General features: G+C 46.1%; 1 protein-coding gene across 4 annotated transcripts; it reads right to left on the minus strand.

Annotated features, from left to right (window-relative positions):
• Positions 1–2,834: 2,834 nt before the first annotated feature.
• On the minus strand, positions 2,835–18,478 carry ZNF71 (zinc finger protein 71). 4 transcript variants are annotated; one of them, XM_039880630.1, is made up of 4 exons: positions 17,948–18,478; positions 14,741–14,816; positions 10,310–10,436; positions 2,835–5,337 (listed from the first exon to the last, which is right to left on the minus strand). In XM_039880630.1, exons 2-4 carry the CDS (start codon positions 14,771–14,773, stop codon positions 3,869–3,871), a joined length of 1,629 nt encoding a protein of 542 aa, XP_039736564.1. In that variant the 5' UTR covers positions 14,774–14,816; positions 17,948–18,478; the 3' UTR covers positions 2,835–3,868. The 4 variants fall into 4 exon arrangements, with proteins under 4 accessions (XP_039736564.1, XP_039736563.1, XP_039736561.1 ...); XM_039880629.1 differs by lacking the exon at positions 17,948–18,478 and adding an exon at positions 17,549–17,737; XM_039880627.1 differs by lacking the exon at positions 17,948–18,478 and adding an exon at positions 15,683–17,737.
• Between the last annotated feature and the right edge of the window lie 5,160 nt (positions 18,479–23,638).

The raw sequence follows: 23,638 nt of genomic DNA on the forward strand, positions 1-23,638 counted from the left end.
GTAGCAGTAACAGTAATGCGCGTACTTGCCACAACTGATTATTGAGTACAGCTGACTCTTGAACAACAAGGTGTGAAATGCACAGGTCCACTTATACGTGGATTTTGCCTTTTTAAAAATTTTTATTTTTCAATTAGAGTTGACATTCAATATTACTTTTAGTTCCAGGTGTACAGCATAGTGGACAGACATTTATACACCTTATGAAGAGATCGCTGATTAGTCTAGTACCCCCCTGGCACCATATACAGTTATTACAATATTATTGACTATATTCCCTATGCTGTACTTTACATCCCCCTGTTTTGTAACTACCAGTTTGTACTTCTTAATCTCTTCATCTTTTTTACCCAGCTCCTCAACCACACTCGCATCTGGTGACCATCAGTTTGTTCTTTGTATCTATGAGTCTGTGTCTGTTCTATCTGTTCATTTATTTTGTTCTTTAGATTCCACGTATAAGTGAGATCGCATGGTATTTGACTTTCTCTGACTTCACTCAGTACAAACCCCTCCAAGTCCATCCATGTTGTTGCAAATCGTAAGATTTCATTCTTTTTATGGTTGAGTAATATTTTATTATATATATGTACCACATCTTCTTTACCCAATTGTCTACTGATGGGCACTTAGGTTGCTTACATTCTTGGTTACTGTAAATAGCACTGCAGTGAACATAGGGATGCCTATACATGGATTTTTTTTTCCATAAATACAGTAAGTGTATTTCTTCTCCCTTATGACTTTCTTAATAACATTAAGATGCAGTCCCATACTCCAATCCCAGGCCCATCATTTCCCAGCTGTCTGATCTTCCCTGTCCATTGATATGAAAAAAACAAAACAAAACAAAACAAAAACGACTGTTTGTGTAAAGTCCTTGCACTCCTAGGTAATACATGTTAACTGTTATGATAAGGTGTTCCCTCCCACCCCCTTATGAAACATGGTGTGAACCTCGCACCAAGCCTTCTGGAGCCTTCCAGATGAATTCCACCCACCTGATCGTGAACTGCCCCTGACTGCTTTTAGCCTCTGTCCAAATGTCCACTCCTGACAAGCTTCCCGACCACCCAACCTGAGAGCCTGTGCTGCACCTGGCTCTAAGGCCTGACACTGTTATTTCATGCTCTGCTGCCTCATTTAGCATCTGTCCCCAGCACCAGAATGTAAGCTCCACCATGGAGGAAGCTCACTGTTTCTACTTGGTGCTGAATCCCCATCACCAGCTTCCAGAACTGCATCCAGGTGCTCAGTAAATGCTGTTGGAAGAGTGGCCACCGGGCCTCTGGAGCTCCCCTGGGCTTGTGTCTGCTCAAGGTCTTAGTTACCCCCGTCCCACCCCAGCTTCCCAGGGACCAGGTGGCAATGAGTGACATAGGAGCTGACATCCCTTCCCGCCTCACCCCTCCCCTCTCTGTCCATTCCTGACCTGATTTATGAAAGACTTGGGCAGGGCATGGAAGGAGCAGTAGCATCTTATCAAATGACCTGTCTCTCCTGCCTCTTCTCGATCTGATGCAACAGGTCTGTCAGAGAAGGGCTGGATTGTCATCCCCCTTCATCTCAGACACAAATCCAGACATTTCCCAGACCCAACGTAGATTTGAGTGCAGACAGCTGCCAACAAAATGTGAGCAGGAGAAACACTCCAGGCTGTTTCTCTCAGCCTGCTAGCAGGGACACAAACATGGTGGCAAAACTCTGACTAGCGCTGTATCAAGGGCGTTCCCGGGGGACGGCATAGCGTTGGGATAGAAGGAACATGGGTCCTAAGTGATCACGTGGAGAGGAATTGTTTTTTTTTCTTTTTGTATGAGAATGAGAGAGTGACAGAGAGAGAGACAGAGAGAGGGAGAGGGGCTTTGTTCTCTAAGGCTCTGTGTTGCTGGGTCCACTTGTGACAGTAACTTGCCTTCATGACTAACCTACCCATTGACTCTCATTGCCCCATTTTAAAGATGAAACCATGTCACAGAGGGTTACGTGAAACATGCTCAGGGTCACACAGCTGGCGCTCACCTTCCTTCCAACCACCTTTCATGTGTCATCACTCATCACAAAGTCCTCACACATGCCACCGTGGTTTCCAGTCACTACAAAATTTATAAATCTCGCAGCCATCCTCCCAGCAGGCAGTCTGGCTGACATCTGTACTGACTAAAGGAATGAAGTGTGAGGATGAAGGCACAGTAGCCGTGTCGGTACAAGCAGACATGAGTGGGGAACTCTCAGCTGGTCTGGAACCCCTTTGACATGCAGCAAGACCTCACTTTCATGGCAAAATCCAAGCGGCCATCCGCTTTTAAACCATGTTAAACCTTGGGTTAACATTTCCCATATCATCCCACTTTGCCTCTGACTGTGGTCTGGGTGGAATTGACCCCATGCCCTGCCACGGGGAGGTCTGGGGAGTCGTCCCCATTCCCTTCCACAGTTACTGCTTCAGGGACAATGGCAGAACCCAGACCCAAGCGCAAGGCACGTCTGGGAAAGAGGTCTATTCATGGGTGAGTCCAACAGAATGAAACTTGGGGATTTTTGTCCATGACTGGGGGCGGACTATCCCCACCTGGATGAGACTGAGAAACTGTGCAGTCGAGAGGAACTGCTAGAAACCACCATGAAAACACGGGAGAAGACAGCTTGAGCACAAGGCCGGCACACGGAGGGAAGCTTGACAACCAGAACTATGGCGCTCATGCCATGAGCCTGGATCAAACCCACTCTGATCCCCACCCAAGTCCAGACACACGAAAACCTACCCACCTGGTCATGCGTGCCCAATCGTCTAATTTTCCTACTTGCAACACAAATGTGTTTACTGATATAAATGATTTCTTAAATGATTTATTCTTCATGTACACCCAAGCCAGGAAGCATGGGACATTTGGAAACACCAGGACATTTGTGATGAGTAGCATCAAATGTGAAAATAAAATAGGTGGTGTAAAAAGCCCCAGAGAAAGGTGACTCTGGGGGAAACTACGTGGAAATGAAGCTTCGGGTTGGCCTTAGGAAACTCACTTGGAATTATCTTTACATTTCCATGCAAAAATAACAGAGCAGACAGCTCTGTGCTCAGATTTGCATATGTATAAATCCAGTAAGTGTTCAAACATGGATATCAAGCTTGCTGGCACACATGCACCAGCTGGCACCTCCCCACACCAGTGTTGACACTGATTTTGACAGGACAACCGGCACCTGAATCTTTCACATCTGATGACTGTTTAAAATGACATTGGTCTCCCTTACAGTTTTAGTTAAAAAATTTAACAGACTGCTATGAGAAACTCTGGCATTCAAAGTGATTACTGTCATTTGCTAACTCTGAAAAACAAAATGTTTTTCTCCTTGTGAATGACTTGCCAAGTTCTACTGCTTATTAGGCCAAGGACTTCCAGCAGGTGTTGTGGGGTGTGGGAAAAATGGAGACCACCAAAGAATCTCACAGGTGGTGACAACCTGATCTTTGGACTAGATCCAGGCTGTGTGTGACAATGGGAGAACGTCCTCATGTTCACTTACTGAGTCCTCTCCCCTTCCTCCATTTTACTATTGAGGAAACAAAGACTCAGAAACATGAAATCCATTGTCGAAGCTCTTAGGACAATTTGGGGTCCTAGGTTCCCAGAGCCACAGAGAGTGTGACCATTTCTCCAGATGCTAGACTTGTAGTGGCTGCTTTACACTGCAGCCGTGGGGACATTCAGTAAGGAAGCCGCTGGTGTAGATGGCAGGGCTTGTCTCCAATGCCCATATTCCTGAGACCCCTCTGGCAGGGCTTCTCTTAGCACTGTCCTCCAGGGCCCCCAGTGAGAGCTTCTTGCACCGACGCACGTGCTCAGGATGCCCCGCCCCCGCCCTAGGTGTGGATCCTCAGGTGTCTCGTAAGGTTGGTGTTCCGGCTGAAGGTCTTCCCGCACTCGCTACACCTGTAAGGTTTCTCCCCCGTGTGGACCCTGCGGTGGACGGTGAGCGAGGAGTTCTTGATGAAGGCGCGCCCGCACTGGCTGCACTTGTAGGGCTTCTCGCCGGTGTGGATGCGCTGGTGCTCGATCAGGTAGGCGCTCTGGCTGAAGGCCTTGCCGCACTGGCCGCACGCATACGGGCGCTCGCCGGTGTGGCCCACCTGGTGCACCAGCAGGGACGAGCGGCCGGCGAAGTGCTTCCGGCACACGCAGCACTCGTAGGGTTTCTCACCAGTGTGGATGCGCTGGTGCTGCGTGAGCGCCGAGTTCTTGCTGAAGGCCTTGCCGCACGCGCCGCACTCGAAGGGCTTCACGCCACTGTGGAAGCGCTGGTGCTGGATCAGGTAGGCGCTCTGGCTGAAGGCCTTGCCGCATTGGCCGCACGCGTAGGGCCGCTCGCCGGTGTGGTTCCTCCGGTGCAGCGTGAGCGCCGAGCTCTTGTTGAAAGCGCGGCCGCAGTCCCCGCACGCGTACGGCTTCTCGCCCGTGTGCGTCCGCCGGTGCTCCGTTAGGTGCATGTTCTGACTGAAGGCGCGCCCGCACTGGCCGCACACGTACGGCTTCTCGCCCGTGTGCGTGCGCTGGTGCACGACGAGGTGCATGTTCTGGCTGAAGGCCTTGCCGCAGTCCCCGCACGCGTACGGCCGCTCCCCGGTGTGCGTCCTTTCGTGCTGGGCCAGGGACGAGGTCTTCCGGAAGGCCTTCCCGCACTCAGTGCACGCGTAGGGCTTCTCCCCAGTGTGCGTCCGCTGGTGGACCACCAGGTTCATGCGCTGGCTGAAGGCCTTGCCGCAGTCGGCGCACGCATAGGGCTTCTCCCCGGTGTGCACACGCTGGTGGATGGTGAGGGACGAGCGCTCGATGAAGTGCTTCCCGCACACGTCGCACGCGAAGGGCTTGTACCCGCTATGGATCCGCTGGTGCTTCACCAAGGACGAGCTACGGCCGAAAGCTTTGCCGCACTGCCTGCACTCGTGGGGTTTCCTCTCCGCACAGAGTCTGGCCCCGGGACCAAGGCCCACGGCACCCGAGAAGTTCTTCCGGGACACAGAGGCCGGGAGCGTCCCCTCTCCCCCCAGCCCTTCCGACCTCAGTGGGACCAGCCCGAAACTTCGGTTGACGAATGCCTCAAAGTCAAGACACGCGGGATCTAAGTCCTGGGAGAGCTCCCTTCGCTTGGGACAGGTCCCTGCCTTCCCTTGCTGCCTCCCCACCGGATCACCCTGGGTCCCCACTCCTTCAGAGGCGGAACCCCAGACACCAGTCCTTGTGGGTCCTTCCACGACCACCCCCATGGATGGTCTGTCTTCCAAAATGGCCTCCTTTGGGTCCGATTCTTTCATGTCTGGTCTAGTTTCCAAGTCTGGGGGAGGGGGAAAGAGAAGACCAAACACACGTGGTTAATTAACAATGGTGGGAGGGAGGGACTTGGAAGACAGGGCAAGACACAGACTGAGGAGCAAGTGGCAGCCTGTCACTGGGACGGGAGGGAGAGGAGAAGCAGTGAGCAGACAAAAGTGTGGTTTCAGGAGGTGAGCAGAAGAACAAGGATGGTCACCTCCGGAGGGGGTGCAAAGGGTGGCCAGCAGCCAGGGGCTCAGAGGACAGATGCCTAAGAGGAACAACAGGAGGAAGCCGGGCTGGGAGGAGTGGATCGAAGGCTCTCACAAACCCGAGTAGCATTATTCCAAAAGGCTCCTTGCCTCTAGGGCTCATCCTGCATACCCCTGACCAGTTCTGCTTCTGGAAGCATCAATTTTAATTAGAAATGGTGAAATAACATTCATGTGGCATGTGCTGGTTGTCCTCTACCACCCCAACCGACAGCCAAGCTCCCTCCCTCTCTACCTTGCTTTGTGGGCACCCCTTGCTCCCTCTTCCACTGCCCAGTCCTGGCGGGGCCGCTGTCCCTTGCAGCTAACTCCAGACCCCCTTCTCTGCACACTCATCCATCCCTGGTCACAGCTATGCGGCGGCTCCAGCCCTTTATATGAATGTCTGTTGATTCTCTCAGATTCTACTTTCTGGCTAGGGCTCGCCTGTGTTCTGGACCTACTGACTTAATCCCAAACATTTCAAGAGTGGAATTCTTACACAAAAAAATCTCATAAAACGTGAAGATCGGCCACACAGAGCCCTCCTTCCTATGAGGCAACAAAAAGCAGGAGTGGAGCAATAGCTGACTCCCTCCCACATGAACCCCACAACCCTGAGTTTGAGACCGCTCCTCTAAGCCATGCCACAGGAGCCTGGACTTCAGTCTCTTCTCTACATTGACACCCTCCAAATTGAAGGCCCCAGCCCAGACTTCCTATCTGAGCTCTGCTGAGGAATATTCAAAACCCTACTGGGTGACCCTCTTGGATACTGCAAACCTACCACATTTGATGTGAAACTTGTGATTTCAGAACCCCTACCCCCCACAAAAAATGATAAAGCAAGCCTCATCAGAGAGACTTAGGAAAATAAGACTCAGAAGGACCGACATTGTGTGATTGCACTTACATGAGGAACCTACAGACAGTAGGTGGGAGAGGGGAGAATAGGGAGTTATTGTTTAATGGGGACAGAATTTCAGTTTGGGACAATGAAAAGAGTTATGGAGATGGATGGTAGGGACAATATTAATGTATTTAGCACCAGTGAACTGAACACTTAATGGTGCAAATGGAAAATTTTATGTATATTTTACCATAGTTTTAAAAAAAAAATTAATTTTAATTAAAAGATTCAGCAGTCATCCTCAATTCACCCCTTCCCTCCCACAGTCCAGCCTATTAAGGAGTGCCACTAGATATGCAAAACAGCTCAAACTGGACCAAATTTCTGCATCACCACTGTGGACCATCCGGCCAGACACCCTGACCATAACAGCCTCCCCTGACTCCTTGACAATGCACCTCAATTCCAATCTTCTTAAGAGTCACACCAAAACCACTAGGGGCTTCTCAGTTCTCAGTGCCCTGGAGCTAAGAGCCAGTGACTTCCTGGGCCTGTGGGCCCTCAGGACTGAGCCAGGCCCACCTCTGCTGATCCCGTTCTGCCATCCTCTCCACTCACACTTTGGTTTTCTTTGGTCCCCTTGTCCATGCCAAGTTCTCCCTGCCCCAGGGCCTTCACATCTGCTGTCCTATAACTCCTCATGGGTGCTCCTCCTTCAGGCCTCAGGTAGCGTTGATCCCTTACTGGGGGAAGGAGGGTCTCTCCTGCTCGTCTCTCGCCTGCTTCCTTGTGAGCACTCATGGTATTCATCTTGGATCTGTTTATTACCAGCCCTCCAGTGGAGAGTGAACTCCCTGAAGCAAGGGAGTTGCTGGTCCCCTGTCCTACAGCAGTGCTTGGCACACAGAGGGCGCCCAGTAAGTGTTCACGGAACAGCTACCGTGTGCCCGGCATGGAGTGAAGTGGCCTACATGAATCATTCCATGCAACCCTGACCACCACATGTGCTGTTAAGATTACATTCATTTTACAGCTGGGAAACTGAGGCTTTGAGAATGAAGTCACACCCTCAAGGTCACACAGCATACTCGATCAAGCGGTCTGATCCTGAGTCACTATTTAGCCATGCGCCACTGTCCCATTCCAGAGGGAAACCCCGCAGACTCTGAGTTGGGCATAGCAGGTGGCGGTCACTGGGGAGGGAAGCTCTTCACAGAGCTGCTGAGGTCACCAAGGTATTCCCTGGAGTTTTCAGATCACCAATCAGAATATGCATATATGAAAACTATGTGGAGTTGGGGGCGGAAAACCACCTGAAAGGATTTGAAAACAGTCCCTGGAGCTGATGCAGGGCTGGGAATAGTGCCTTCTCACACCGGCCAGCCAGGTAACTCATGGGTGCTCACACCGGGTAACTGATGGGGCATTGGGCACAACACCCAGAGGGTCTTGTGGAGAGTAAGTCACTCTAGACTGAGCGCAAGTTAAAGGCAAAACCTGAAAGCAGATCAAGTGGCATGGTTGCTGTCAAGACAGACAAATAGATGGATGAACAGAATCGAGTCCAGGATCAGACCCATGCAAATGCGGATAACTAATTTTTGACAAAAGTGAAAAGGCAATTCAGTGGAGAAAATTCGGGGAAAATTTTTCAGTGGAAAAACTCATTCTTTTCAAAAAATGGCAGTGGAACAAATGGACACCCATTTGACGAAAAAAGTGAACTTAAATGAACATCATGCATCATTACAAAAATTAACTCTAAAGGGATCATAGAAAAAAGTATAAAACCTAAAATGATACAACTTACAGAAGAAAACCTTTGTTGGCTCGAGATAGGCAAAGATTTCTTAGATATGACACCCAAAGCACAACCCCCTCCACCAAATAGTTGATAAATTCGACTTGATCAAATTAAAAACTTCCACTCTTCAATAAATGGTGCTGGGCACCTGGATATCCACATTCAAGAGTGACATAGCCCCCCTTTTTACATCATTTACAGAAAAAAAAACAAAACCTCAAAATGCACCAAAGACTTAAAGGAAGGGCTAAAACTATAAACTCTTAGAAGAAAACACAGGAGTAACTTCATGGGTTAGGCAACGGTTTCTCGGATATGACACCAAAAGCACAAACAACTACAACAAATAAATCGGACCCCATCACAATTAAAAATGTTTGTGTTTCAAATGATGCTGTCAAGAAAAAGACTACCCACAGAGAATAGTTGCAAAACACATATCTGATAAAGGTCTTAGATCTAGAAGTTAAAAAAAAAGACTACATAAAGAACTTCCAAAACTCAATAATAAGGTAACAAAAAAAAACAACTAAAAAAATAGGCAAAACGAACAGATATTTCACCAAAGAGAATATACAGATGGCAAATAAACACATGAAAAGATTCTCAATATGAAATGAAAACTGCAATGTGACAAGACTGCACACTGACAAGAATGGCTAAAATAAGAAAGAAGGCATGTATTCAGTTCTGACAAGCACACTGAACAACTGGGATGCCCTGTGCACCACTAGTTGAAATGTTAAATGGGACAACCACTTTGGAAAAAAGTTTGGCAATTTCTTAAAAAGTTAAATAAACACCTACCATGTGACCCAACCACTGTACTTCCTAATGTTTACTCAAGAGAAAGAAAAGCATATGTCTACAGAAAAACTTGAACGTGCACGTTCACGGCAACTTTATTTGTATCAGTCTAGAACTGTTCATCAACAATTGAAGGCATAAACAAATTGTGGTCTACCTATGGAGTAGAATATTACTTGGCAATGAAAAAGAAGTGAACTACTGATACATGACAACATGAGTGAACCTCAGAAAAATGATGCTGAGTGTAAGTCATATGATTCCATGTATATAAAATTCTAGAACATGCAAACTAAATGACAGTGACATAAAGTGACCAGGGGTTCCCTGGGGATGGACTGTGGGTGTGGGAGCAGGGAGGGAGATGTTACAAAGGGACATGTTCTGGGCTAATGGACGTGTTCGTTATCTGGATCACATGGTAGTTTCCCGGGTGTACACAGATATCAAAATGCATCAAATTGTTCGCTTTGACTATGTGCAGTTAATTGTAGGCCAATTATACCTTCACAAAAGCTGTTAAAAAAAAATGAGACCATACTCTAGTTTGAAAGTGAAGTGTTTTTACTGAACAGTATTATCCAGGGACCTCTTTCCATGTCAGCACCTAAAAAGAGTGTGCATCTCTGAAGAGCTGCACAGTTTCCATTGTATTGATACATCTTAAGATGGTCTGTCAGTATTACAGAGGTGGGCATCTAGGTCGTTTCTCTTTATTTTTCATCCCATGAAAATCTTTGCACACTTATAGGAAGATTTCTAAAGGATAGATCCTCAAAATGCAATCCTTCAAAATTTGGTTGATAATGCCAAACTGTCTTCCAAAAGAGTTGCCCCACCTTTATACTCCTAAAATGAAAGTCCCTTCTCTACATCCTCATAATATAGGCTATTATTATTATTTTCATCTCTGTACCTAATAGATAAGAACTGTATTTCTTTGCCTCAATTTGTATTTCTTTGAATATTAGTAAGGATTCAAAATCTTTTATAAAGTGGAACTCTGTGTATTTCTACATCTATGAATTGCCAGCTCATAAGTTCGGTCCATCATTCCATTTTTTTCTTATTTATTCCTAGGAGTTCTTTACATAATTATAATCCTTTGACTATTATACATGAGGTAATGCTGTTCCCCATTTCATCACCTATCAGCTTTATATTTAGCTTTGAGTAATTTAAACTTTCTACGTAGTCAGACCTGTCAGTCTTTTTTCTTGTTTCTCTGTAGTCCTCGAGGGACAGGCCTATGGTGAGTAGTTCAGTGAAGCTGCGCCCTTACCCAGTGACACCAGGTTCCTGTAGGTCTCCAGCATGACATCTCTGTATAGGGCCTTCTGGGCAGGCTCCAGCTGCTGCCACTCCTCCTGGGTGAAGTCCACAGTTACGTCCCTGAACGTCACTGACTCCTGTAAGAGGAAACCCATAACCATTCACTGCAGGGCCCTCCTCACAGAAGAGCCGAGAGGGTTAAGGGAGGCAGACAGGATGTATCTGATGTGACTCAACAAGGTGCAGAGTTCTGAGGGGCCTGATCACTTACAGTGTCCTCAGTACCTAAGCATACCGGAACAGTATTCTGACAGGAATAAAGCAAATATGGGACTGTTTAGAGCGGAAACTCACAGAGTTGAGAAATGGGGAAGGGACCAAAGGCAAAAATGATCACAACCCAGTGAAGTGACACGGGCATTAGGAGTCCAACAAAGGTCAGCCGGGTTCTCAATGGAATCCAGTAATTCAACAAACTTTCCTGAACCCCCATTAAGCTGCAGGCACTGAAGGTTCTAGAACTAGCTCCTCACAGGAGAGCAGATGGAAACACACACAACTGACCCGTGATCTGTATGTGAAAGTGTGAACAGAATTCTCCAGGTGCCTGAGCAATGGCAACCTCGGGGATACCCAGGAAAACTGGAAATGTGGCACCGGGTGTAGTCTGCAGGGAGAATTTGTGCTTGGGTCCTTGGGGGCACATTTTGGGTGGGGGGAGTTTGGGTCAAGACCTGAGATTTCTATGGCTGACCACTGGGCAAGGGAGAGAAGTTCATGTGGTAGAAACGGGAGTGCCTTCCTGGCCTGTACCATAAACCTAGTGCCATAAATCACGTTGATAAAATCAATGTGGCCTAGCAACATGGCAGCCAATGATTTGATGATGATGGTGACGACATTGTTGGTCACAGCAGTAATAACTACCACTCACCACACAGTTGCTCTGTGCCAGGTACTATTCTAAGAGGTTATTATGGATTGAACTATGTCCTCCTCCTAATTCCTTTGTTGAAATCCTAATCACCAGCACCTCAGGGTAGGACTTTGGAAACGGGGTCATTGTGGATATGGTTAAGATGAGGTCATACTGGAGAAGGGCATACCCCTAATGCAATATGACTGATGTCCTTATTAAAAAAGGACAGAGACGTGCATGCAGGGAGAATGCCATGTGAAGAATAGAGTTATGCTACCACAAGCCAAGGAACCACCAGAAGCTGGGAGAGAGGCTGGGAACATATCCTTCCCTGGCATCTTCAGGGGGAGCGTGACCCTGCTGACACCTTGATCTCCGATTTCCACCCTCCAGAGTTGTGGGACAATAGATTTCTGTTGTGTAAGTCACCTAATGTGTGGCTCTTTGTTATGGCGGCCTGAACAGAATGATTCATCCATTGTGGACCCTGAACCATGGCCTACCCTAAAAGGAAGCCTCACTTGCTGCCAGTCTGTCTGTGGTCCTATGGGCCTGCTGGGGGCTCTAGGCTTGTACTGGCCTCCTCTGCCTCGTGGGCCACCACCACGTAGTGAGGGAGTTACGGGCAGAGGTTACGAGTCTGGGCTCAGAAGTCTGGCAGCCCATGACAACATCCTGGTTCTGCCCCCGCTCGGCTATGTTTCCTTAAACTCCTCTGTCTTAACCCTTCTGAGCCTGTTTGTTCAATGGACTTCACAGAACAGCATCTCCCACCATAGCTGTTACGGGGATTAAAAGAGGTTCTGCATACAAGATTCCAGCACTGTGCGGTGTGGCTAGAGTAAGTGCTCAATACATGTCAACTATTGCTATTATCATTTGATTAATTTGACATTTCATGTATATCATATTATTAGTAGTACTTACTATATTATGTCATTATTATATGAGTCTTTGGCCCATCCATCCTTTGGTTAGTTCAGTTAATGATTTCTCTTTGTTTAAACCACTTCACTGAGGTATGATTGGTATAAAAAAAGGTACATCTATTTAACATACACAACTTAGTAAGTTTGAAAATAAGTACACACCTTTGAAACCGTCACCACAGTCGTGGCCATAAACTCATCCATCATCTCCCAAAGTTTCCATGTGACTCCTTTATTTTGTTTTAATTTTTAAATGCAATTCCTTCTGAAAGTTCTCGCTAAGTATGTCTCACCTCAATGAATTCACTCAATGAAATATTTACTGTACAGGCTCCATGTATTGAGCCCGGGCTGGCATAGGAATTTACTGAAAAGAAAACAGACGGTCCTAGAAGTCTTAGAGCCCATGCCGTATAGCAAGGATGTGAAGGCAGACACAGAAGCTGCCCTCCTCTTCACCTCAGCAAGCAGACCCTCTCTGAGTTCTTTGTGTGCACGTGTCTGAGGCTACTCACTCTAGGGCTTCATCTATTTTGGTTTCCTGTCTAATGACACAAACCATTTCACCACAAGGAAAACTTCACCCGCTTCCAAAGAGCTGAAGTCAGAGAGGCTCCATTAAAAAAAGAAAAATCAGAATGTAATTATACTAAGAAAAAAATGAAAACAAACTTAAGCCCCAAATCTCAACCACATTGAAATGACAACAATGGACAAATCCTTCTAAGTAATGTTGGCGAAAGAAGAAATCAAGGTGACAATCAAAGACAGGTTAAAAATGAAGACATCAGGGTGCAGCCAAGTTGGAAAACAGTCCGATTGTTCCTTAAATGGTTAAACAGAAAGTTAACAAAGGACTCAGCAATTCCACTCCTACACCCAAGAGAAATGAGACACAAGCTCAAACAAAGCACTTGTATGCTCCTGTTCACAGCAGCATCACCAATAATAGCCAAGAAGTGGAATTAGCCCAAATGTCCACCACCTGATGAATGAATAAATAATATATACTCTACCCATACGATGGAATATTATTCAGCTATGAAAACGAAGCACAGACATATTACACCATATGTGAACATCAAAAACATGATGCTCCATGAAAGAAGCCACATGTAAAAGACCACATAGTGTATGATTCCACTTATACAAAATGTCCAGAATAGGCCAATCCAGAGACAAAAAGTAAATTAGTGGTTGCCGGGGGCTACGAGTTGATGAGGGGAAGTGAGAGTGAGTGGTGATGGATACACGGTTCCTTCTTGGGGTGATGAAAATATTCTAGAATTGACTGTGGTGATGGTTGCACAATTCTGTGACTATACCAAAAAAGCAATGAATTGTATTTTGTGATATGTGGGGTGTATCTCGATAAAGGTGTTAATGGGAACACAACAAACCAAAACTCACGGATAAGTGAACTGACATATTTGTACAGCAAGACAAATTCCAGGTGGAGACAAAAGTCTCAAAAGTTCTCTGTTAACACCCAAATGATAAATGAAAAAAGATATATAGGTGATGTGCGACCTTTGGATGGACATCCCATGATAGATTAGATTTTTAAAATATGCAATGCTTTTATACTTATGAAAAAGAAAATAAATTAAGAAATAAAAAGCAAACCAGGAAGAATATTTGCCACAAATATATATACACACATACACACACGTACACATTCTTTAAAAACTTCCAGAATATTAAGATTCCTGTAGAACGGCAAAGCACAGGATAATTTACCTGCCCACAGAAATGGCTAAGAAACATTTCCTTAAAATCGAAACTCACTAATAATACAAATGATGCTACTCAGAGATCACATGATACCAGTTGTCACCTACCCTGCTCCAGGTTTATACCATTTGTCATTTATATCCAGTGAGCAGAATAAATACCTGACAATGGCTGACATAAACCAATGGCAGCCTCTCCTGCATCCTGGTGGGAGTATAAAGTGCCCAAACCAAAGGAGAGAGAACTATGAAGCTTTATGAAAGGCCTTAAATATACTCACCCCAACCTACCTCTGCAAGGAACCACTCTTGAACAAATCATACAAAATTTATGCCTGTGTAATTTTTTAATTATGAAATAGTTCTTGCATAAAAGAAAGTTTAGAGAAAAATACCACAAATAGCCATATCCATACCACCCTTTGAAATACCATAAAACATCATGGCGAGAGCTGGGGACGTACACGTGCCCCTACCTACAAGTGTCCTTCTCCCCATTCCCGAACATTAGTGCTATCTGCCCACTTTTGAAAGTCACGTGTCCAGCACTGTATTGTCTGGGCCCCTCTACAGGGTCCTTTTTCACACTTGATGTTACATGTTTAAGCCACCACTTCCCAGGTGAGCCCACCAGTGTCTCCAGGACAGGTCACTCCTGAGTTGTCCTGTCTTCTGTTGACTGAAGCCAGTGTCAAGGCACTACCATCCCTCCTCAGGGTGGACACAGCTCCCAGGAGACTTGGCCAGGGCCCTTGATCCTGTCGGGGGCTCAGGTGAGCATAAGGTCATCCCTGGACAAAAAGCCCCACTCTTTGGGCCTGAGCCTCAGGAAGGGAATGTGAGAAGATGACATGACTCACCAGTGCCTCATCAGTCAGCGGCTGGGTGGCCATCCCTTCACTGCCCACAATGACCAGTGAGCGGGGGACAGGCAGCCTGTGGGGTGGGGAGAGAAATAGGGAGGCACAGTGAGAGAGCAGGTCTAGGCCTGCCTCACAATGCAGACAGGACAGACGGACACACAGACACATTAATAGCGAATACGTAAGGGGCCTATCAGATGCAAGGCACTTAACAAACGCCTCTCATTGTTCCTCCTAACACCCCTACAAGGTACTATTTTTACCCACCCCATTTCATAGATGAGGAAACGAAGGCCCAAAGAGATAAGCCACTCATCTAAGATTACAGAGCTGGGATTGGAGATGGGCTGAGAACATCCCGGTCCACGAGCTTATTGTCCCCCAAATGCATGCCCAGACTCCCACACACCAATACACCCCCAACACGTACACACATTGCCAGTACCACAAGCTGGAGGGAACAACAGGGCCCTGTGCCTCTCCCTGGGTCTGAGGGCTGGGCCAAGGCCCCACAATGCCCCAACGCCACCCCCACCCCTCTGGGGCTCCCCCAGATCTCATGGAGTTACTGAAAGTTTCAACTAATTGATACTCATGAGGAGCTTGGGGGCTGTGCAGCACACTGTAAGAACTAATATAGATTAGCTGTTATTTACTATTACTGTTGTTAGTTGAGTATGTTCCAATGAGTGGGATGCAGTTGCCCGGGGGGTACCTTCAGGGGCAGAACTGAGATGATCATTTTGGATTGTGTCTCTAGCACCTAGGACAATATCTGGCACATGGAAGGCAACCACACATTGAAAAAAAAAAAAGTTATGAATAAATGAGCCAACTTCTAGCACAGGCAAAGATGCAAGGAAACGGGCCTCCCACACACAGCTGAAGGAACAAAAGCCCCTCAACCTTTCTGGAGAATGAGCTGGAAAGTGGACTAACCCATAATCCAGCAACCCTGGTCCTGGGACTCCGCCTAAAAGCTCCATGTGAAAAGTTACACGTGGACAAAAGATGTTTATTGTAGCACTCACTGTTCCTAGAGGCAAAGCACAGACCAACCAACCAACAGAAAAGCCCTGGAGACAAAATCTAGCCATCAGTAAAGGAAGGGTCAGACAAATGGCAAGGCATCGTTTGAAATACCAGGTTGCCCTAGGAAGTAGGAGTTAGTTCCTAACCTGTGGACATATCTGTGATGTCATTAAATGAGGAAAGCAAGTTCCATGGTTTTCTACATAACTTTAACCCCTCTGTGTGAAAACAACCAACACTCCTGGGTGCCTGTGCTTCTGGGCAGTGTTTCCAAGCCTGGGGAAGGCTGTGGAATGATGGATAGTGACTGGTGTCCCGAGGGGAGAGGAAATGCGAAAGGGGGTATCATTAGTTTTTTTCCCCTTGTATTCCTTTGTGTCCCTGGGTGCAGTGACTTCATATTACTGTCATAATTTATTAAGCAGAATTTAATTTTAAAAATATATATCTTTTGGACTATCAGTCTCTGACAGTCAACAACACCCATTCCTTTTGCTGGATGTGGAAGTGACCAGAGCCCATTTACCCAGGAGGCACCCTGGGCCCAGAGCCCCTGATACCTGGAGTGGCCCATGAAAATGTCTTCATTTCTTTTAAAATTATAAGAAAAAAAAGACTCTAATCCAGCTTGGATTATCTTTGTCCTTATATTAATGCAATCACTGTAATTTTTAATTTTTTTTTTTTTTTTTGGAGAAAAGAGGCATGAAGGCACAGTGGCCCTGGAAGTGACATGTGCATGAGGCTGGTGACCACTGAACCCAGTGTGGCCTGAGATCTGTGTTGCCACAAAGCCAGGAGATCCCTCATTCCTCCTCTTCCCCAATCCAGGCTTTCTGTCATTTCCTTCCTTCCATTGTTTCTACAGGGAAATTCCCACAGGGAAAAATCCTACAACTTTTTCTCAGAGGAGAGAAAGGAAACAAGAATATCCCATCTGTCAGATGGTTAAGTGCAGGGGCTCTGGAACCTGATTGCCTCGGTTTCCCCATCTGTAAAATGGGGATGTTGAGGGTCCCTATCTCAGAGTTACTGGGAGGTCTGTAAACAAGACTTGGGAGAGTGCCAGGAACAGCACTCTGAGCACCCAACACAAATTCCTTTAACAAATCAACCCCATTCTCCTTCCCTTGAGATGGTCCAGTGGGAAGCCCCATATCCTGTCACCAGACAAGGCTCTGAGGGGCAGGAAGGAGCTGGGGAATGTGGGAACAAGAAGGCAGGTGCTCTGCCAGGCCCACCCGTCCCGGCATGCAGTCTTTCACACATGCTTTTGGGAGGGCACACCCAGATGCACCCACACACTTAATCTGCCCCGACAGTCACACACAAACACTCAGCAACGCCCAGAGACACAGATACAGGTGGGCACATAAAGACACAGACAGGAGAAACACTCCCCACTCTCACAGACATACTCATACCCAGAGACACAGATACAGAGGGAAAGACGAGACACGGGTAGACACCCAATGGCACCCTCAGACTGAGACACCATGGACAGAAATAAAGGCAGACACACACAGACATGGACACAGGCGGTCACTCAGAGACCTCCCCCACAGAGACAGGTAAAGGCTAGACAGCGGTGGATGCTGGCCACAGAGACCCCGAAAGAGACAAAGACAGGTAGCGCGCGCACGCATACACACGCGCGCACACACGCGCGCACACACACACACACACACACGTGCACAGGCAAGGACACAGGAGGCCATACATAGTGTGACACACACAGACATACTCAGCCCCTAGTTTCAGCCTAATACATACAGTCACCAGCACACAGGTCCACCTTCGACCTCACCCAGTCAGATGAGGTCATCACAGCTCTCTTCTCCTGGTCCTTAAACCCTTTCCTGGGCCGCACGCCCTCCCCTCAGTCTGGCCCTCACCTGGGCCCCACACTCCCCTCAGCCCCCACGCCACTCAGCATACACGTCCTCCCCTCAGCCCTCACGCCTCTCAGCCCCCACGCCCACCCCCCCATGGCACACTTCAGCCCACGCTCCCCTCCCCCTGCACGCCCCATCTCATCCCGCTCCTCCCCCTTTCTTCCCGCCTGCCCGCCTGCAGCGGGTCTCACCACCCGGCTCTGTCAGGACAATGACCCGCGCCGGCTAGGCCCGCCCCGCCGCGCTGCGCCCGCGCGCCTGGGCCGACTACACTTCCCAGAATCCCGAGCGCCGCCTCCTCCCCGCCGAGCGGAGCGGAAAGGACCGGAACCCGAGACCCGACCGCGCGCCTCCATCTCTCAGAGGGCTTCGCGGCACCCCAGCCAAGGGGTGGGGTTTCTGGGAGATTGACGGGAAGGGCGTATAGAGGAGTCGGGAAGACGTCGGGGGAAGAGCCAGAGGTAGGAACGAGCTGGAGGATGACGAGGGACAGACAGATCAGGGATTGGGGACAGAGGAGAGGGACGCGGAGGGACGGGGAGGAGGGGAAGGGGAAGGATAGGGAGAGAGGAAGGATGGAAGAGGGAGGAGAGGGAAGGGGGGATAGGAAGATGAGAGGGGTAGGAGGGATGAGAAGGGAAGATGGAAGTACCCCATGAGAAGAGGTGAGAGAAGGAATAGTGAGGGAGGGTGAGAGGAGGAAGGGAGCGGGAAGAAATAAGGACAAATGGGCAGAGGGATGAGGAGGAGAGAACTGTAAGAGGAAAAGGGCAGGAGGAGGAGCAAAAAGAGTAGAAGTAGGCTGGGCTGGGAGGAGGGGAGGGAGGAGAGAAATAAAGGGTGGGAGGAGGGAGAATTCCAGAAAAGGAGGGGGCGTGTGTGGAGGTGGAGAGAAGCTATAGCGCATCTCCAGATATTCTGCAGCCCAGCCAAGGAGTCCTGGGCGACTTTCTTGAACCTGATAATCATACTGATTTTTAGAAAATTGGTAAAGCATAAAGAAGCAAAGAAGCAAATGATCATAATAAGAAAAAAAGTATAAACTTCGTATAATGAGTCGCCTGTGTGTCTGCTCCTGTTCTTGGCATTTTATGATTTATGAACTCCTTTAATTCTCACAACCAAGCTACTTTCCAGATGAGGAAAGTGGTGGAGGCCAGAGCCGTCAAAGGAACTGGGGCCCTCTTACACCATAAACCACAAAGCCAAGTACAGAAGCATTTGCTGAATATATTAGTGACCGCAAAAATGCAAAGCATAGCTCTCCTTAGGTGGTGATTAATGATTGTTTAGTTAAGTATTTTATTTTGAGATGAAGAGATTCACAGGCAATTCTAACAATACTGAAACCATAGAGAGATCCCACATGCTCAATATTGAATTCCCTCAACAATGAAATCTTGCAATACCACAAATAGGATATTAATAATGATACTGTCAAGATACAGAACACGTCCATCACCACGAGGATGCTTCATGCAGCACCCCCTTTCCTAGCCACACCCACTTGCCTCCAGACCCCAACCTTCTTTAGTTCCTGACTATCACCAACTCATTCTCCATATCTATAATTTTAAAACCATTACATAATAGGCATTTTATTTATTCAACATAATTCTCTGGAAATGTATCCAAGATGTTACTGTATGTAGTTCATAATTATATTGTTAAGGGCTATTCCATGGTATCAATGCACAATTTGGGTACCACATCTCGAATGTTTCCAGCTTAGGGCTATTCCAGGTTTCCTTTTTATCGTGATAAGAACACTTATCACGATAAAAAGGAAATTTTTTATTTCCTTCTTATTAATATGAGATCTACCCTCCTAACAAAATTTTAAGTGTACAATACAGTATTGTTAACTACAGGCACAGTGTTGTATAGGAGATTTCTAGAACTTACTTATCTTACATAACTGAAACTTTTTACCCCTTGAACAATAACTCTCCACATTTGCCTTCTAGGGGCCCTTCTGAGTGCCAGAGATGCCCAGATGGGGGCCAAGGGGACATCTAAGGCAAAGAGAGGACCTACTGTCAGAATTACCAATATGGGTGCTCAGTGTATGTCCCAGATATGGAATTGGTTTGGGGGAAGATACAAAGAATGGAGTGTGGGCCCTTGGTGAGCTGGGCTGGTGTCACCTCCCCGAGACCCCCCACCTCCTAATACCATTCTCTTAGGGATTAGGTTTTAGCATATGATTCTGGGGTGGGTGACACATCCAGTCTATAGCACTGTCCCTGTGGGGAAGGGGGAGCTGTGGCCCCAGGGCCTCACCCTGCTCAGGGGGCTGGCTTCCTTTTCTGTCACCTGCAACCCCATCGGGATCTTCTATACCATATGAGCAGATCTGTCCCCTTCCCAGGGCTGTTTCCAACCTTCCAAACCTCAGAGCAGGGGCCTGTGTTCCTGAACCCAGCAACCACTCTCCCCTCTGATTTAACCATCATGTGACCTCTCCAGAGGCAGAGCCTCTGCAAGGGCATAGTTGGGGGAGGGGAGCAAGCTGAGCCTCCCCTCATACCCTCAGGGCCAAGAGCCCAGAGTGAGCTAGTATCCAACTTTTATATGCAGTTCTTTTTTCTTCTTTTTTAAAAATTTAGATTCTGATAATTTTTTTTTCTCTTGTTACTTTCTGGAGGTCTGGAACAATTAGCAACTTTTTGTGCATTTAGCTATTTACAAAATATTCATGCATTTTAAAAGATTACTTCATCACTTCATCTTGAGTCTTGTTCTCAAAACCCTTGTTCTTCCTGACCCACTTACCAAAGCAAGATTTTCAGGATATCTAAATTTTTGTTTTCCAAAGAAGAAAATATTCTGACAGCTGATTCTAAAAAATGGTTTCAACTGATGAGTTTATATAATTGATTTTTATGGACCCCCCCCCAAGAAAACCTTACCTGTTTCATGTTTTCAAAACAATGTGTTCTAAACCATATTCATAACTTCTAGTGGCACGAATAGCAGTCCACAGATGACAACCTATTGCTCTTATGAGGAGTGTTCCAGAACATTCCATGAGGTACATGCACTCTAAGTTCCAGGCTCCTTGGATACAGGGAACACAAACACTTCATGTGAAGGCCACATCTGGAGTGGATGATGGGAGTGTTTCCTGCTGTGATGTAGAAATGTTTATTCCCTCAACTTGTCACATGGCTCCAGTGTTACCTCCAGACCAACTTCCTGTAAAGGTCAGCCCTTCTGTGGTAAATTGCCAAAAACATTTCTCAGTTGCCACAACTTCTCTCAGTGGCTTTGGTGTGTCTTCCCCTTCTTATGAGAACATCAGTCCTATCAGATTAAGGTCCAATCTATACTACCTCATTTAACCTTCATTTTCTCCTTAAAGATTCCATTTCCAAATACAGTCACATTGGAATTTAGGGCTTCAACACATAAATTTGGAATGGGGGAGTAATAAAATTCAGTCCATAACCACTCTACAAAAAAACATGGAATTTAACAAGCATCCTATTTTATCAGCAACCCATAAAAGGAGTCTCTCTACTGGGTTTTTAGCAATCTTAACCTTCTGACTTCAAACAGCCTAAGACATCCTTCAGCAATATCATACACAGACTCTTATTTGAAAGTTTTTGCCTTGATGCTAGAAGTTCATGATCTGAATTTTAAATTACACAAAGCAGTTAGACACCAGCACTGTATACACTCTTTGGACTTAGTATGCCTCTTTCTCTTAAAACTGTCATTATTCAGGACCCTAGACCTCTCCTCCTCTCAGTGACTCCAAATAATAATTCACTTGTGTGTTTGCCCAGGACATGTGAGCTATCACTTCTCTAGGCTAGAACAGAAACAGGGGTCTTACTTGCCCCATCTCACCCCAAAACCAATCCCCAAACACTTCAGATTTCCCCAAGATTCTATTGCCTATCTTCACACCAGATTTCCCCAAGATTCTATTGCCTATCTATCTTCACACCAAATTCTGTATTATCTATAAATTTCTTTAATTGCTGCCAAATGAGCAATATAAGCCAAAAATGAAGTATTGGGAAGCTAATGGGTAGTTTGAGACAGTACAGCCTTAGAAAGCATAAAATCTAGGGTGGCTCCAAAGATCACAACCACAAGAACACCAGCATCACCTCTTTAGAGAGCTAGCTGCCACTGAATGACAGAGATCCAATGGCCTTTCAAACTCCAGAGAATGTGATTGGCCAGGTCCGTCAGAACCATATGCCAGTTACTCCAAGCAAAAGAAGAGATGGTGTAGGCAACAGGAGGAGGCAAAGAAAACCGAGCAGAGAAAAACAAAAATATATTTTTTAGGTTTTATTTTTGATGAGTTTATACTAGAATACAGATCTGAAAATGTTTTCATTTAGTATAACATAGGTATTTCTTTATGGCTATATACACATTTATATTTTCTTTGACAAATACATATAATTCTATTGAATGAATACAGAATAATTAACTTACCCTTTTCTCATTACCCTAATAGTTTACCATTAAAAAATCTTTTTTGCCATTATACATTTACCTATTTTGGTTTCTGAGGAATATTGATTCAAATGGTTATGTACATATGGCAACTTATATAACTGACAATGGAATTGCCTTGTTTTCCACATTTTCCGAAACGATATTATTGCTTTTCTATGATTTAAAATCAATCTATTGGGGGAAAGTTGATATGTCATCACTTTATTTTGGATTTTCCTGGTTATTGGTGATACTGGGTAATTTTCATCAGCTGTTTTTATTCTCTCTTCTTTGAACTGGCTGTTAGTTTTGTCCATTTCTCTACTGAGTTGCAGATGTTACTATTATTTATTTGTACTAGTGCTTTGACTATCAGGGATTATTATCCTTTATTTGTTTTAAACATTTTCTTTCAGTCTCTCATTTGTCTGTCAATGGACTCTGATGTTTTCCACACATAAATGGTAGTTTAATGTCAGCTCCTGGGTTGTGTGTGATGTTTAAGAAGGTCTGCCACAAGCCAAGGTTATAAAAATGTTCTAAGTTTTTCTTGTACTTTAATATCTTACATTTATGTCATTAATCTTTCAGAGTTTCATTAGTGTGCTAAGGATAGATCTATGTCTCTCCACAGAGTTAATTGTCCCAATGCCATTTGATCACTCCATCTTTCCCAAATGCAACGAAGAATCCTCCTTATCATATATACGGAGTGTCTAGAAGCTCCACATACTTTGGATGAGATCATCTCTTTGCTTCTGTGCCAAAATAAAGATGGAGCCCCAAAGCTCCACTTTCTAGTAGTCATGTCTTCTGGATAAGAGCTGCCCTCACATAGCCCTCTATAATGCCATTGGCCTGGATAAGAGCCGCCAGCAGCAGTCAAGAGGGAACCCAAGAGCTCTGGTGCTCCAGGTATGAGAACTCCTCCAGGGCTGGAGGGACCGCTAAAGGGCATGGGATTTCTTGGGTGATGAAAATGCTCTAAAATTAACTGTGGCGATGGTAGCACAACTCAACATAAAAGTCATTAATGGCTGATTACAAGGTATGTGAATTTTATCTCAATAAGGCTGTTATAAAAAATATCCTCCACCAGCCTCTAAATCACCATTGATAAAGAGTGGCTAGAACTCTCATGATCCTTATTAAACCCCCTGTTAAACCATCAATTTTCTCTTTCTGCAACAATGTCGTCACTTCCTGCCATGACTTCTCATTATACCTTGTGTCTGTTACCTTTCGTTCCTCTCTCCCCCGCCACTGCTAATGCCCACATGTTCTAGAGGTAGTAAGGCACTCCGCCCAGAACTCCCTAGCTCTTTTTTTAGATCACTTCTCATCATACATGTCATGTACTTACTACATAGTATTTCACTTTTTTGGGGTATTGTCCTACGAGATCTGAGGGCAGAAACTGTTTGCACATTTTGCACCTTGATGTATCCCAGCACATAAAACAGTGCTTGGCACGTTAGTAAATGCTCAATTAATCTTAATTGAA

This window comes from Pteropus medius, unplaced genomic scaffold (genome assembly GCF_902729225.1).
Source record: "Pteropus medius unplaced genomic scaffold, Ma_sr-lr_union100, whole genome shotgun sequence".
NCBI classification, from domain to species: Eukaryota; Metazoa; Chordata; class Mammalia; order Chiroptera; family Pteropodidae; genus Pteropus; species Pteropus medius.

What these genes read in the sequence shown, in the direction of transcription:
- ZNF71 (XM_039880627.1), bottom strand. Translation starts at nt 15,840, where the DNA reads ATGGCTAGATTTTGTCTCCAGGGCTTTTCTGTTGGTTGGTTGGTCTGT. An exon ending in CGCTGACTGATGAGGCACTG is followed by an intron (nt 10,437 to 14,740) that starts GTGAGTCATGTC and finishes TTCCTCTTACAG; the next exon opens with GAGTCAGTGACGTTCAGGGA. An exon ending in CAGGAACCTGGTGTCACTGG is followed by an intron (nt 5,338 to 10,309) that starts GTAAGGGCGCAG and finishes CCCCTCCCCCAG; the next exon opens with ACTTGGAAACTAGACCAGAC.